This window comes from Streptopelia decaocto (genome assembly GCF_964273445.1).
Source record: "Streptopelia decaocto genome assembly, chromosome: 18".
NCBI classification, from domain to species: Eukaryota; Metazoa; Chordata; class Aves; order Columbiformes; family Columbidae; genus Streptopelia; species Streptopelia decaocto.
In genome coordinates, this window is record NC_138673.1 from 9,560,956 (window position 1) to 9,577,561 (window position 16,606).

General features: G+C 52.4%; 1 protein-coding gene across 1 annotated transcript; it reads left to right on the top strand.

Moving 5' to 3' along the window:
* Positions 1-140: 140 nt before the first annotated feature.
* On the top strand, positions 141-7,377 carry MRM1 (mitochondrial rRNA methyltransferase 1). Its single transcript, XM_082068680.1, has 5 exons — positions 141-1,064; positions 1,495-1,588; positions 3,312-3,432; positions 6,700-6,819; positions 6,950-7,377. The coding sequence occupies exons 1-5, from the start codon at positions 337-339 to the stop codon at positions 6,997-6,999; spliced, it is 1,113 nt and encodes a 370-aa protein (XP_081924806.1). The 5' UTR covers positions 141-336; the 3' UTR covers positions 7,000-7,377.
* Positions 7,378-16,606: the final 9,229 nt, after the last annotated feature.

The following is a 16,606-nucleotide window of genomic DNA, read 5'->3' on the forward strand; positions in this document are numbered from 1 at the left end:
ATTTTGAGGCCTCGCGTAACTTGTCGGTGCTTCAGAGTAACGCCGTGCCCGGCCGCGCCCCCGCCCGCCGCCAGGCGGCGCTGCCGCGCGGGGCGGGGCATCCCCCGGCGCGTTGGTGCGGCCCGGAAGCGGCGGGCGGAAGGGGCGGGGCGGCGGCGGCACCCACGCGTGTCCCCGACCCCGTGTCTCTCCACGTGTCCGCGCTCCCGGTTCTGCGGGTTGTCTCTGGGACTGGGCTCGGTGTTTTCCCCTCACCCCACCCGTGCCGCCTCCCGTGGGCTGCCCGCCGGTGCCAGCGCCGCCCTCTCCCCGCGTGGAAAGGCCTTTGGGGCACCCATGGAGCCGGCGCTCCGGGCCGGTGTCCGCAGGGCCGTGGGGCTGTCACCCGTGTTACCCCGCTGCTGGCGGGGGCTGAGGTTCCGCTCCACGCGGGAGGAGCGGCCCCCGCCCTTCGCAGCCGCGGGTGGGGATGGGGAAGGGCCGCCCCGCGGCGGGGATGGCGGCCGCTTGTCCCCGCCGGCCGTCCCGGGGGGGTCTCGGCTGAACGTGTCCCGTGGGGACCCGGCCCCGCAGAGCCGGCCCGGGAACCCACGGGCGAGCGGCGCCTCGAAGCGGCTGGAGCGAAAACCTCCACGCGTGGCCAGGCCCGGGGGCTCGGAGCTGCTGTTCGGGGTGGCGCCGTGCGCGCTGGCGCTGGCCCGGGCGCGCAGGGGCCTGTTCCGCCTGTTCCTCCAGCCCAGCGGCGGCTCCCGGCGCCCGGTGGCCGCCGAGCTGGCCCTGCAGGCGGCGGCGCGGGGGGTCCCGGTGCAGCGGGTGCGCAGGAGGGAGCTGGACGCGCTGTGCAGGGGCCGCGTCCACCAGGGAGTGTGTTTGGAGGCCACCCCGCTGCGCTTCAAGAGTCTGGAGGAGGCGGAAAAGCCCGAGGCGGGGGATGAAGAGAAGCCGAAGCCTCGGCGGGTTTGGCTGGTGCTGGAGCACATCCAGGATCCCATGAACCTGGGGGCTCTGCTGCGCTCTGCCTACTTCTTGGGGGTGGACAGAGTGGTGACCAGCCGGAGGAACAGGTACGGGGCTGCTCCTGCAGCTTTTGCTGCCTCCCAAATGGGTTTCCAGCCTGCGTTGCTCAGGTGCTGTAGAGGGCTTGGTGGTGCTGAGCTGGGCTCGCTGCTGCTGCTTGGCGCTCACTCTGCAGGGAGCCATGGGACGTGATGTTCCAGGCTGGCAAGGGATCTCCCTGGGTCCCTTTTGTTTTAGCCCACTTCATGTTTTAGTTGCCCATTTGTGCACAAAACTGCTCTAGCCTCTTTGCTGGGTTAATTTCTGAGCCCTCCTATTCTCCATAGGAAAACAATATACACAGTGAGCGAGATCTTCAGTGGACTAATTGGCTTTGGGTGGTACCAGCAAGAAAAAAAAAATACAGCAACAGAAATACTCCTGGATTTCCTTTTTTGCTCTCATATGGCACTTTTCCTTTCTTTTTTATCCTTGCAGCTGCCCCTTGACACCGACAGTGAGCAAAGCCAGCTCTGGAGTCATGGAAGTCTTCGATGTCTACAGCACAGATGATCTCCACAGCTTTTTGAAGGTACAATGATCAATGGGTATTTTTCCTTTTCCTCTCAAGAAACCTCAAATATTGCACGTATTGACCAGCAGCGAGGAGGTGCAGGAAAAGGACTCTGTTCCTTGCAGTGCCCTGTGCTCCTGCTCTGCATTCCCGTTTGCTGCCGGCGGTCTGTGCTGTGGGACCAGCTCTGACAGGTGCGCACCCCCAGTCCCCTTCCATCGCGGGGGGTGACGGGGCTGAGTTGGGGGCCTTTTTTTCTGGAAGATGGCGATAGCAGGATAACGCTGCGTGTGTATCTGAGCTCGGTAAGACGGGGTCTGTCTCCCTATCTGTCCATGAGGATGGGGTCCGTCTCCTTTCTCTCCATGGGGACTGGTGCTGCCTGCAGCAGATCTGGCCCGGCGCGCGGCCGAGGCAGCGTCCCGGGGCGCAGGCACACGATGGCAGCATTGGGCAGCCTTTGGAGCGGGGGAGAGCGGGGACAGCAGGGCTGGTGCCGGCTGCTGAGAATCCTTTCATGCTCTACCTGTGAGACAGGGCTCTTTGCAGAACGTGCTGCAAAAGGAAAAATAGGAATCCGCATGGAAAAACATGATGTAAACTGAAACCCAGGGATGTTGCTTTGGATTGACAGTGCGTCCATCACCTGAGTTACCACGCTGGCTCCTCGTGGAGGTTCCCTGTGCCCAAGGAGCAGAGAGCTGCAGGTCTCCTCTGCCTCCCCTATTCATGTGGGGTCCCCCAGACCCAGGGAGCAGTGGGGTGGGAGGGCAGGGGCTGCAGATCCGCAGGAGAACGGGGGTGGTTGGGGTCACTGTGTGTCTGTGTCCCTTTGAGGACAATCAGCATGGTCTGGTGTGAGCACCAGGAGGCTGAGCAGAGGTAAACCTGGGCTCTTGGTGCTGGAAAACCCTTGTCCAGCTGTACAGTTGGTCCGTGGCAGCTGGAGCTCTGGGTGATGGTGAAATGAAAGGTAGATAAAAGACATTGATATTTAATTGAAACAGCTGGAAGAATCACTTTGTTACTCTAAAGCTTGAATTATTAACATTTTGAGCCATTGCAGCAGTTCATTTAATTGGACCCTTTGCGTTGCGTGGCTGGTGTAAATTTGATATAAGGTAATATAAAAAGTGCCAGTTTCACGGGGAATAAAGCTGGCAAGCAGCAGCAGTTCTTTTATTGTTAAAATGGATTTGCAAGAGAAATAATGAAGGCTCTTTTTACCAGTGTGTGGGCAGAAGGCTGGTTCTCTGTGCGTTGAGTGCCCGGCCTTTTGTACGAGCCCAATTTTGGCATCTGGGTTGGAAAACGTGCACTTGTGTTGGGAAACATTACTGGGGGTTCTGATGGCTGAGCCTGCACTTGAGGACTTGCACTGCCCTGCTCTGCGGATTGGCCTTATGCTGATTTGTTTAACACTACTTGTTTTGTGTGCTTTCCTGGCAAAAACCCTCCTAGAACTGTTGCATGGGGGAAAACCGACGAAACCTCAGCTTTTCAGTTGCTGTTTGTTCGCTTGCTGAACTGGAATAAACACCAGAAGGAAAATTAGTGGTTATTTTTCATAAGTCAAGGTTTGTGTGCTGGTATGGTGGTAAAAATTCAAGGGATGCTACAAAAACCTGGGAAACCAGTCAGCTGAACTGAAAACATTCAAACAAAAAGTTTGCACGTGTGACTTATTTTCTTTTTAATCTTGAAAAGCAGGCAATTTTGTAACATTTCTTTCTCTTTCTAGGCTAAAAGTGCAGAAGGCTGGGAAGTCGTTGGAACGGTGAGCAAGCCTGAGGATGTGGAAAATGTTCCTGTCATCAGCTGCTTGGAATTCCAGTGGAATAAACCCGTTATTCTAGTAATAGGTATTTCAAGTGACAGAGCTTGGGGCTCGGTGGAAGCGCGTGTGTGAGGGAACGATCGGGGTGATGTTGCGCTCCAGAGCTGATCGCGGGGCTGTAACGTTACATCTCGCTTTGGTCTGGACAAGAAAAGCTGAGCAAGAAGTGCCAGAATGATCTGGCTGCAGGTGAAATGGGGACCCAGAAGAAGAGGGGGGCTGAGGAGCCTCCCAGTAGGAGCCGCAGGAACAAACCGGTCTGTGCAGATGAACCGGGCGTTCAGGAGCTGTGGGTCTGGGTGACAGTTTGTAGGGGCAGGACAGGCTCAGCACATTGTGTTGGTTTGAGTTTAATCCCATCTTAGAGCCCTGAACCTGTTTTTTCTGTGTTGGCGAACCACAAACCTGCATGAGAGACCCAGGAGGTGCGTGTTTGCTCTTGCTGCACTGAGCTGCAATGCTGAGCTGTGCTGCAGCTTTGCTCCATCATCTTTCCTCTTAAAAAAGAAAACCAGGACTGTATCTCTGTGCACAGTTTGAGCAGCGGGCGCCGCTTCCTGAGCACCCAAACTGGGCGATTCCTCCTGCTTCTCCCCTCTCTTTGCGTAGAGGATGCTTGTGAAGGATGCTGTCATTTGTAGGCAGAGTTTGGGGTTGTGCAGCCTCCCAGGAGGTGAAGAGAAGGGGAATAATGGCCTCGTGGCAGCTAGAGAAGGAAATTCAGGCCCCCCTGTGTGACCGTGCCTCAGCCCCCGCTTTGTGTCACCTGCCACAAGAGCTGGTTGGAGCATTTACACTTGGAAGTAGCGTCGTGCTGGCCACGAGCCATCAAGGGGCTGTAATCCTGCCCCGTGCTGCGGTTTCCTTGGCTCAGAAGACATTCCTTTAATTAAAATGTTTATTGAACTCCTAGAAATACTGACAAGACAACGCCGCAAATCTGGCATCTCTACAAGATGTGTGGAGCTATATCATAGAGGGAGCAGGGAGGCTGGCAGTGCTGCTGATGGACCACAAAGAAATGCATCCCAGAAACGACAACAGCACCAGGAGGAAGGAAGGGGGTGAAAGTGGCAGTGGTGTCGTTACCTTGAATTATGAGAGATTTCTCCAGGAAAAAGTCCAAATATCCTTTTGTCAAGGGAGATTGGAGGCAGATTGGTAGATGCATGAGGAGAGCTCCCGGACCTTGCAGCGGTAATCATTTCAACTCTCTGCTGAGCACTAACTCTTCGCTGAAAAGAAAATTGAACATTACAGTCGTCTGATGCTGGGGTTGTTTGAAGAAATGTCCTACATCTGAATATGGAGCGTACCTGTGCTGCAAACAGAGAGCAGCAGAAATAATTTAGCATGGTAGTGAGCTTCCTGGCATTGCAGAGATTGTCTTGTAACTTGAGCATTTGCAGATGTGAGTTCCCCCTCCTGACATCCTCGCCGGCTTGGCAGAGTGATTTGGAGGGTCCAGCGTCATGTCTGCGCTGGGCTGGTTGCCGAAGGTGACGGGCAGGCTGGACCTGTGCGAACAGGAACGGATGGGGAGCGCTCAGGTGTCTGAGCAAGAGGAGTTTCTGGGTAATTTGTTCTTCTTACACCCCCAAGTTTTAGCTCAGGGTTTAAGAAATGGTTTTATCGAGATGCTCATCGTGCATATTTCTCTTCTGCCTGGACTTGAGCTCCCCGCACTGGGAACTGCAGTTACAGTGATGCTAATTGTAAATAGGGCAGGAAACTTGTTTTATCATTTCAGCCAAGCCCTGACTCTGAATTTTGAGGCCTGTTGGTGGGGGACAAAGCTGAGAGATGGAAGTCAAAGAAGTGGGAGGTGTTTTGTTCACCAGTATAAACTCAGATTTAATCTCATTCAGTCAATACTCCCTCCCTTGTGTCACTCTGTGCAAGTCTTTTTGCCCTGAATTTATGGTTCCTAATTATTTTAAGCAGCCAGTGCCATAAAAAGCTTTGTAAAAGCTGGAAGCAGAATTGCTGCCTTTATTAGGAATCATAAGACCCTGTCAGGGCAGGGGGGGGTTGCTCCAGGAGCCCTTGCACCTCTGGCAGGAGCTGCTGTCCCAGTTGGAGAGTCCCGGGAGAACGTGGTTTGAGAGCAGACACGGCTCTGTACCTTGTAAAACTTTTCTGTGTTGAATCAGGAAAAAGTAGGATAATTTCTGAATGTTCCTTTACCCCAGCCAGAGGATGCTTTTGCCTTTATGGCTTATTTCATGTGGGAAGGTGATGTGAGATACGTTACCCAAAGCATTCTTTTCCTTACAGAGAGCATCTTGCTGGTTAGATCAGGCCAGAAAAGCATGAGCCCGTCTTTGACATGAGCGGGGTGTTCTTGCAGCCCTGTAGCTGTCTGTGTAGCTCTAAATAATGAATGTGGAAGAAATCTTTGGGGAGCCGAGCGGGCTGGGAGGTCCATGTTCTTCTGCATTTTCACTTGTCTGCACGCAGGATTGTTTAAAGCCTCTCCCTTTCCATTTCCCTTTGTGACAGTGTGAGTCAAACAACTACTAATGACCTGGGATAGATTTCAACTCTGTTTCACCAGTGTATCAGCCCAAACATATCAGGGCTGTTGGATGGTTTAACAACTAATCAATTGAAGCCTCTGGTTAAACTGTCTGCATTCACAAGTTGCACCCAGCTGGTGGTACTGTGTGCTGCAAAGGCAGAACCCGTCACTATCGATAGGGACCTGGGATTTGCTGGATCTAAACCAGGCCTGTGGCCCCTTGTCTGCCTTGTCCCCCCGGCAGCGGGGCTCAGCCTGCCCCGCTCTGCTCTGCGCTGTGCACACAGGGCTGTTGCACAGGTATTCCTCAAAACCACTCCAGATACTGGAGAACAGAGAGAATCACAGAGTCATTTTGGTTCGAAGAGCCCCTCAAGATCACTGAGTACAAGCATAACCCACCTCTGGCACTGCCCCATGTCCCTGAGAACCTCATGTCCGTCTGTCCAACCCTCCAGGGCTGGTGACTCCAGCACTGCCCTGGGCAGCCTGTTCCAATGCCCCACAGCCCTTCGGGGAAGAAATTGTTCCTAATATCCAATCTAAAAGGTGTGGGGAGGCTGGAGTGGGCCAGGAAGGAAAGGCACCAAGGTCCCTGTCTCATCGTTGATAGTTCTTGGCTGTTGCTGCGTGGGAGCTACTGAGGTTGCTGGTGAGCTCAGCGGCAGGGGTGTAGTTGTGACAGAGCATTGGCAAGAACTGTGCTCGAGAGTGGGGAGAGGGACGTGGCGGCAGCTGCAGGACGGCCTGAGCGACGTCTTTGTTCTGCAGGTAGCGAAGGTGACGGACTTTCCCTAGAGACGCAGCTCCTGTGCCATCGGATGCTCACCATCCCCCCCGGCAGAGCGCTGCACCCCGGCATCGAGTCGCTCAACGTCTCCGTTGCTACCGGTAAAAACGGTTCTGATGCACAAAGGCATCACAGTCCAAATTTCGGTATTTAAAAATCAAGCATCCAGACCCGCAGAATAACTTTCTTGTGGTTTAAAAAAATATTTTCTTTATATTTACTTTCCCACAGGTATTCTCCTGCACTCCATCTGCAGCCAAAAGCTGAGGCACGGTGACTGAATGTGTTTTTCATTTGGTGGGAGAAGCTGCTCCCATGGTCCTGAGCTGCACCTTGGCTGACGCACGATGCCACCAGAACCCTGGTTTGATGCTGAAGTTGGAGAGCAGCCTGTGGTAGGTGACACCTCCCACCGGCCCTCGGAGGAGCAGCCGCAAGGAAGGGACACCAAGCTGGGTTTTAAAAACAGCCACATCCTTCAGTTCTTGCAGTGAAATACCAGTGACTGCTGCGAGCTTTGTGCTTGTTGCGCGGGGGACTCTGCATCGCTCGTGCTGTGGAGAGAATTTGGGCTGGAAGCGAGAGGCGGGATGGACGCAGCTGTTAGAGAACAGCTGTAGTGGGGGAAAGCGCAGCCCATTGAAATAAAACCTCTGTGAAGATTGGTTGTAGGCTCCACTCAATCCTTTTTTGTGTCTTGTATAAATCCAGAGCGTGATTAGTGGAACAGAGCACTTGCTTCGGGTGGGAAGGGGAATCAGGAGCTCGTTTTCTTCTGGCGAAGTTTCCTTTCCTTGCTGGGCCTGATCCTCTCAGATGCTGAGCTGCCCCAGCACCACCGTCCCGCTGGTGACACGGAGGAGGTGGCTTCATTTGCAGATATCCTGGTTGAAAACCAGGCTGGCTAAATTATTGAGAACCAAATGAATGTTATCACTTAGCACCTTAATTATTTTATTTAGCTACTGCGGCCCTTTGCATAGGATTCCTCATTAACACTTAATTTACAGTGCCCTTTAGGGATAATTTCAAACAATTCAGCTTAGTCTCCCCCCTCCCCCCTTTCCAAATGAACAAGTAAATCACTCGGAGTGACTAATTAGGACTTTTCCTTTGAGCTAAATGAAGTCTGTGGATGTGGAGGTTTTTCAGATGGGTCCCTGGGGGCCCTGGTTGTGGGTGCTGCGGGGCTGGGGACACCCCAGTGCCCCACTGGGTCAGGGCCTGGAGCCCTGTGCCTGCCGTGGCCTCCATCCCTCCGCCCGAGACCTCTGCGGTGGCCACGGTGCTGTCCCCAGGGCCACGGGTGCCCCTGTGTCCTGCTGGGGGTCCCCACAAACCCCAAATTCCCCCTAAACAGCAGCTGTAGCATGAGCCGGGCTCTACTGCCCCGCTCTGAAGGCAGAGTTGGTCGCTGAATACCCGTGAACCGATGCATTGCTGGGGTGACGCTCTCGCACGGGTGTGCAGCTCTTGCATTTTGTGAGCTGCGTGTGTGTTTTAATGCTGAAATCGAAAGGCTCAGGGCCGGGGAGCCGCAGGCCGCCCCCTCGCCTGGCGCTGCCCCAGCAGAGGGTGCCCGTGGCTCAGATTTGCTCCTTTTCAGAGAAACGTTTCAGCGCTTGGGGCTAACGGAGCCTTCCTTCCCAGCAGCAGGGGCGAGGATAAAGCATTCCTTTATTACTGACCTATAGGTGAGTACATATATTTTTCCAATTTCAGAGGAACTGTAGTTTCCCCCTTTTTTTTTATATTTATTCGAGCAGTATATTAATAGAGGAGGTTTGCATGTGTTTGGAAAAGCCAGACGCCATCAGAGCGCACTGGCTCACCGAGGAGGAGGCAGGTGAGTAAGGATGGAGCAGCTACTTGACTTCTTGAAGGCTCCCACACACCTCGGTGCCCACGGCGGCTCCACCGATGGGGTGGGTGCGATGGACCGAAGTTCCTGCCGTGGGTGTCCCTCAGCCCCACGGCCACCGTGGGTTTCCCACGTGGTTTGGCCCTGGATCAGATGAGGCTTATGGGGAGTTGCGTGAGGTTTGAAGTTGAAGAGGCAGGAATCTGGGTGTGTGACGCGGCTGCAGCTCAGACGGCGGCACAGGCTCTTGTGAGCGCGGTGGATCCCGCTCCGCAGGACTCTGCTCTTCACATTCAGCCTCTTTCCCTCGGTGCGAAGTTTTGGCCCCGTGTTGTTTCACGTTGATCCCCCTCTGCCGTCAACCGGTGGGATTTTGGGGATACCTGTGGTTGACGTGTTTTCCCCCCAGCTCCATCCCGCTCCGGGCTGAGACCCCTGCACGCTCGCACCTTTGGAGATGGAGCTTTGTGCTGTGCGATTCGCCCCGATCTAATAAATGCGATCCATTAATTGGATCATTGCCTGCTTCTCCAGTTAATTTCCTGGATATTTTTAAATGTTAAAATGTAGTTTTTATAGTCTTTCATTATTTTTAGCCTTAAGCTTAACTATAATCGTCCCTGTAATGTAACTGTAAAGAACTGCCGGCTTTATATCATAAAGGAGGACATTAATTGTCATTTTTTGTGTACATCAGCAAGATCAAAACATGCTTCCTGATTACTTCTGTTTGTACATACAGTCTCTTTGATATTTAGATATGAATAAAGTGTGTGTGTGTAATTTGAAAGTCAGTGTTTCCCTCCCTGCTGCTTGTCATGGATTCATTTCAGAGGCTTATTTACCAAATTGATTTTAAAACTTAGTAATTGCCCTTCCAAACTGATTTCTCAATAATCAAAGTGTCTCTGTGCAGAGCGGCAAAACGTTTGTCCTCCTTGGTTCAGAAGCTGCACCTTGGCCTTTCCATCCTCAGACAAGGGCGGACACCAACCTTTTCATCCCCAGGGAGAACCAGCGGCAAGAGGAGCTCCGCTCATACCCCGAATTTTGGGTTTGTGCACAGATTATCAACACAACCGGAAGCAATCCCGTTCCATCAAGCGCATCCCTGGGTCCCAATGAGGTTTCTTGAGGCCAGGAGGGTTTTGGGGCAGAAGCAGCTGCTTTGTCTGTGCGGAGCTGGAGGTGGTCCCAGGGCTGGAGGCAGCGCGCACCCGGCCCCGCCGGCGGCGGGGAATCCTCCGTCGCATCGGTAAATGTAATCAACCTTGAGGTCTTGTTACTTCCACAGGTGCAATTAACATTACCATCTGCTAATCCGTGATTAACGATGTTTACAAATATGCTACAACATGTTAAAACGTGCAGCACTCGTTTTTTCTTACGTTTTCTCGCTCCGCTCTCCCCATTCCGGCACGGGGGGGCTCCCAGCAGAGGGCTCCCCGTACCCCACTGTTAATTCACAGACATTTTGCTTTCATTATTTAAAAGTGCCGTTCAACTCCAAACCAGCTGTAGGAATGACAAGTTCACATCAGAAGGTCAGTGCTGCTAAACGGGATTTAATTGCACGGGGGTCGAGGTACAAACTGATGAATCTGAATAATAAAACTTTGTGGGGAGCAACATATGGCACAGTTTCAAGTAAATTTTTATTGATCATCCCACGACTGATGTGTTAATGGGATGGCAGTCTTGGCTTTGGCTTTGATATTGATGTGGAGTTTTAATAATGTTACACAGGAATATTGCAGAGGGGTTTATAATGTAAAAAAGAAAAAAAGGTGTTTTCCGTTAACAGCCTTTTTCTTCTTAACACAGAGAGGAATACATTATACCGCTACTGTATGTCCTCCAGATCTAGGTTACATGTAATTGCTTGGTAATTGGTAGAACCATGTAAAAGCCATGGTATTTGCCAGTAAACCCGCCTAAGTTACCATGAAATTGAAGTGTGATATTTATTCTCTACAAAACTTGCTGCCCAAGTATCGCGTACGATGGGTCCGGTCACCGCGGGGCGTTTCTGCCGAACTCGGCCCTCGCACCGACCCCATCCCCACGGTTTGAACGGGAGGGCCGGGGCTGGTTTTGCTTCAAGGGAAGATGCTTTAACCTCTCCTGCGCTTCGGCCTCGGGATTATTAAAGCTATTCCAAAGCCAACTTCAAAAAGATGGAGGTTTGGAGGTAGCTGAAGGAGTTCTCATGTTGTCAGTGGGACTGGCAATAGTAATAATGCTTAATGATGGTTTGTGAAGCCTTTGGATATAAATTATTTGTCCGTACGCTGGGGGTACACCCACTGGCTATGTGTATTTTATCTCCTTGTTAAGCAGGATGTGCAAAACTTGGCAATTCCTGTGATTTCACCATGACGCTGGTTCAGAGGCCTCCAGCCCTGCGGATGCACGAGGGGTCTCTGCTGGTGATTTTCTCCCTCTGGTAGAGCTTTTGCCCCCTCCCGTAAACGCCTGTAAGTGGGTTCAGCGCTGGCTCCTCGCTGCCGGCAGCGTGGCTTTAATTGTGGGCAGAGGTAATTGCCTTGCTTATGATCAATAGTTTTATTCACTTTAAAAATGTAACAATACCCTTTGAATTGATGCAAAGTGAAACCTGCCAATTTTTTTTGGCTGCCCTGTTTTCGAACTGCAAACTCAGCAGTTTCCTGCACCCGGGAAGCGGCAGCTCAGCTCTTTTCTCTGAAGATCCCAGCGTCGCATCCTGCGCATCCCACGGATCCAGCCCCGGCTCCGTGACTTCGCAGCCGCTGGCCGAGAGGCTCTCAGATCAAAGCTTCCACACTTATGTAAATCATTAGTGACACTCCAATGTTTAATTAATCATGGGAGCAATCGCTGCCTGGTTCTCCTGCAGGAGGCAATGAATAGTAAAATGATGCTTTCCCTCCTCTCCCCTTTCCATTGCCCAAAACTGCGATTGCTTTTCCCCTCGCTGCCCCCTCACCTGCCCTTGGGTGCTGGTGCTTTGGGAAACGTCCCCTTCCCAGCTGGGTGCTGGTGTGGACGGGGGTAGCGGGAGCTGGAGGTGGGGATGGGAGCGAGGGGGTCCCAGGGTGAGAATCATGGAATTACAGGATGGTTTGGGTGGGAAGGGACCGTCAAAGCTCCCCCAGCGCCCCCCCTGCCATGACAGGGACATCTGCACCAGCTCAGGGTGCTCAGAGCCCCGTCCAGCCTGGCCTGGGATGTCTCCAGGGATGGTTCATCCAGCACCTCTCTGGGCAACCTGGGCCAGGCTCTCACCACCCTCAGGGCAACAATTTCTTCCTTGTGTCCAGCCTGAATCTCCCCTCTTCTAGTTTAAAACCATCACCCCTTGTCCTGTCATAGCAGACCCTTCTAAAAAGTCTGTCCCCATCTTCTCAGCCTCTTTTAAGTGTGGAAAAGCCTCACTAAGGTCTCTCCGGACCTTCTCTTCTCCATCTGAACCCCCCAACTCTCTCAGCCTGTCCCCAGCAGAGCTGTTCCAGCCTCAGGTCATTCCTGTGGCTCCTCTGGCCCCTCTCCAGCAGCTCCATGTGTGTCCTGTGCTGAGGACCCAGAGCTGTGGGGGACGATGGAGCGATGCTGCGGGACGAAGGTTGTCCCACCGGTGCTGCAGCCAGGTGTCCTTGTGCACGCTTATAGCAGGGTATGGGATGGTATCACACATTAAACATGTGACAGCAGGGTCACAGCAAGCAGAGTTACCCCTTTTCCATTTGGGATCATTGCTGGCACGCAAGCTCCATCCCGCGAGCAGAATCTGGCAGTTTTGCAACCCTGGACCAAACGGCAGGTGCAGCCCCATCCCTGTCCACTGAGGATGGAGCAAATCGGTGCCGTAAACCCATCTCGAGTGGAGCCCGGGCAAACCCCCACTTCCCAGCAGCACTGGTGGGGAATCGGTAAGTGGGAGAAGAGTTAAAAGCGAGGGGGACGCAAGAGCGATGTGCGAGGGGTCGCGTTAGCCGGCAGAATAAATGAGCTGGTGGTGTCTGGCGGCGCCTTCGCAGCTTTGCCAACCCTCATTAGCACCTTGCAGCAAAGCGGAGCTTATTCAAACTACCTCACAAGTCTTTTGCTGGAGATTGCATCTGTGCCTAATATGCATTTTTATATAAACAAGGGTACTAAATGGCCTTTCAGTTCCCCCTGTAATGTCTTTTTTAATGGAAGGTCCTGAATTAAGAACATATATGTATGACTCTAAGAATTTTCTAAGTGATATTGAAAACCTATTGTAAAGTAGGATTTCTTCTTGCAAAATTATTTTAATGAGGTTCCAGTTTATTTTCTGGCTATATTTTACTTACTGAATCCTCCAGAGGGGCTTTTCAGAGGCAGCATCTCATTTTCAATGCAACTATTCTTAACATTAGGGAAAACTACCTTCTGAAATGCATGAAGGAAAAAAAATAAGGAACCAGAGGAAGATGTACGAGATAAGAATAAACCTGAAAAGCTTTGAGGTGGTTTATGGCTTCTCTTGAAAGAATAACACTTCATGTATTTTTTGTTATGGTGTGGTTTAATGATGCTTGCAGAAAAAAGATAAGGTAGAAATGGAAATATAAAATTAAACCAGCAAAGTGAATGTGATTATTTTAGTTACTAGTATTACCTGGGGAAAATGCTCTCAGGGTTTTTTTTATCTAGACTAAATATTTGCTTTTCTAAAAGAGAAGGGCCTCTACAGCTCCCGGCACGAGAGCGGGAAGGGACATTTTCCTGTGGTTCCGCAGCGACGGGAGGATGGAGGCGTCTGCTCCGGCCGCCCCTGCCCTGGCGCTGTCACAGCCCGACACCGTCACTTGGGGACGTGCTTTGCACCCGCCTGGTTTTGCCATGTGCTTGTGTGTGACCGGGGCTTTGTGCCTCTTCTGGAGGATTTGGCTTCAACAGTACCTGGACACGGCTAATCCCCAGGGTGGCATGGTCTTGTCCCACCCCATCCCAACCCATCCCATCCCATCCCTCCCCTCCCCTCCCCTCTCATTTCACCCCATCCATCTCCATCCTTGTTTCCATCCTCATCCAAATCCCATCCCATCCCATCCCTCCCCTCTCATTTCACCCCACCCATCTCCATCCTTGTTTCCATCCCCATCCAAATCCCATCCCATCCCATCACTCCCTTCTCATTTCACCCCATCCCACCCCATCCTTGTTTCCATCCCCATCCAAATCCCATCCCATCCCATCCCTCCCCTCTCATTTCACCCCATCCATCTCCATCCTTGTTTCCATCCCCATCCAAATCCCACCCCATTCCATCCCATCCCATCCCTCTCCTCTCATTTCACCCCAACCATCTCCATCCTTGTTTCCATCCCCATCCAAATCCCATCTCATCCCTCCCCTCTCATTTCACCCCACCCATCTCCATCCTTGTTTCCATCCCCATCCAAATCCCATCTCATCCCTCCCCTCTCATTTCACCCCATCCATCTCCATCCGTGTTTCCATCCCCATCCAAATCCCATCTCATCCCTCCCCTCTCATTTCACCCCATCCATCTCCATCCGTGTTTCCATCCCCATCCATATCCCTGTCTCCATCCCCATCCCAGCTGAGGGTGCAAACCTGGGGACCCCCTGTGGCCAAGAGCTCAAAGGCCACGCTTGTGCCCCAGACCAAGAGCTTTTGCTTTGCCTTTGCCGAGCAGCTCTGCAGGTTTCGGAGCCCAGCGCGGTGGGGTCGTGCCGCCCGTGCAGCTGGATGGGGACTCAGGATCAGCGGCTGGGTCGCGAGAGGTAAACTCGCCAATGAATTAAGCCTGACATGTGGCCTTGAGCTTCACTGGGTAGTTAATTTTTCAATTTCTTTCATGGATCTGCAATAGCAAAGAGTTTGTTTATAATTAAACTACTTGAAGATTTATACTTCAAATAGCTGAAAAGAAGCAGTTTCTGTGTAGGTTTCTTCACTATCAGAATCTAAAACAGATTATTATGTAAATTTTTTTGATCCTAAATTCATTACAATATTCAATTTCAGGAAATGCTCTTGACCATCTGCTGCTGCTCTAAGAAATGAATCTTAGAGATTGTTTACTACCAGAAATATTGTAGGTATTTAGGGCAGATCGCAGTGGAGTGTAAGGGCAATGTATGTATTTCTGAGTCTGGTTATGTAAACCTGTAACGCTGATGCCACAAGCCGAGCAAGTCGGAAAGTGCAACTGCAGTGGTGGCAACTTCTGCTCTGCCAACGTCCCGGCGCATCCCGGCTCGTGGCATCGGTGCCAACCCCTTCCCCACCCGCAGCAACGGCCCAGGGACAGCGGTGGTACCGCTCCTCCTGTCTCATAGGGCGCTAGTACAGATTAATTCCTGCTCTTCATAAAAGAGACTTGAGATCACTGGGATGGAAAGTACCATGACAGTATTATCTGTTGTTTATTGTAGCCTCCACAGTCACCAAGAGCAGGAGTGTGCAGGACCAGGAGCCCAGCAGTATAATGAAGTATAATGTTTTTTCCGGTGTATTTTACCACCAGAGCTTGGACATCATTAGCAGTGTCAGGTGCGGTGGATGAAGCCCAGGAGCGGTGATACAGATGTGCTGTGGGTCAGGCTCACATCCCAGGCTCTGCTCCTGCCCGGTCCCGGCACTGCTGGCGCTGCCGTGTTACTGCCCCTTCGCTTGCTCCGGCACCTTCGGGTTTGTATGGAGGAGGAATGTATTACATGTGGTTGCTTTTTCTTCCACCGCGGCCTCGCTCAACAAGTGCAGCACCCAGGGGGCTGTGCGGATCAATGGGGGCTGGAGCCATGTCCCCCCCAATGACTGCAACGAGTATTGATGGATCGACGTGACGAGCGGGGCCGGGGCTGGGAAGTGACGGCTGCAGGCGGGGGGCAGGAGGGGGACACGGCGGGGGTGTCCCCAGGGCTCGTGATCCCGCTGGACCAGCAGCCGAGCATCACCCAAGCATCCTCCCAGCACCGGGATCCCGCCTGGCTGCGGGACTGGGCTGGGGACGATGCCGCACGGAAAGTATTCCTTAATATTGAATTGTATACTCTATTTGGAAAGATGAGCTGTTAATGTGGTGTAATAGACTTCAGAAGGGCAGTGGTGTCCCTTCAGATGCACACCCTAGAAACAGCTGCATACAGAGTCATGCCTACAAGTGCTAGTAGTAAGTATGAAGTAAAGGTGTAGCAGTCCCTATAGGAGTGTATGCAAAGAGCTTGCAGCCTGCCAGCGCAGCAACTGCGGCGCATTGCCTGAAGTAGTTTTGTTTTTAGCAAACCCAGTTTCATTACAAGACTGTCCATACTATCAGCGGTGTGGGTAACACTAGTCTGGGTCTGCAGGACAGGGCCAGCTCAGCAGTCCTTGGATAAATACCAGAGCACAGACTAGGACGGAGAGTTTTTTTTGTTCCTGTTGTTCCTTATTCATGTACAGACTATGAAACCAGCGTTTTCTTATCTGGAGCCCTTCCCAGGCTTCCGTGTGCAAACCCCAGCAATCACTAATCGCCTTATTTCCCCTCCTTCAGGGAAATTTTAACTCTTGTTCTCTGCCACCGAGTAATTCTTTAAGCTGGTAATAAAGTGAGACAGAGGGGAAATGACCGGCCTCGTCCTGCCCCTTCCCTGGCTGAAAACCGCTAAAGAATTAAAGAAATCATTAAACAGGTATAAATTTGAATTCAAAGTGATTTTCCTGCTGATGAGGGGTTTTAATGGGGTAACTGCCCAGGATGGGACCCCCACAGCCAACAGCTGCTGGGGTGGCTCGTTCCCCTCCAGCATCCTCATCCCATCAGTGACACCCGCGGCGAGGATGAGGAGGGCGGGTGCCCTTCCTCCGTGGGCTGGGGACACTGTGCTGCACCCCGTGTGCCTCGCTGGGGTGTAAGCTGGGGGGTGACACAGGGACCGGGGCCGCGCTGGCCTTTGTCTGCCCGTGCCAAACAGATGTGAACAAACCCGAGTTCGATTTCCAAGACCGCCTGGGGAATATTGCTAACTAATTATAGAAAACAGAAGATGCGCTCCCCTCCTCTT

Coding starts and splice junctions, on each gene's coding strand:
- MRM1 (XM_082068680.1), top strand. CDS start 337: ATGGAGCCGGCGCTCCGGGCCGGTGTCCGCAGGGCCGTGGGGCTGTCA. Junction 1,065..1,494: donor GTGACCAGCCGGAGGAACAG/GTACGGGGCTGC, acceptor TTATCCTTGCAG/CTGCCCCTTGACACCGACAG. Junction 1,589..3,311: donor ATCTCCACAGCTTTTTGAAG/GTACAATGATCA, acceptor TTCTCTTTCTAG/GCTAAAAGTGCAGAAGGCTG.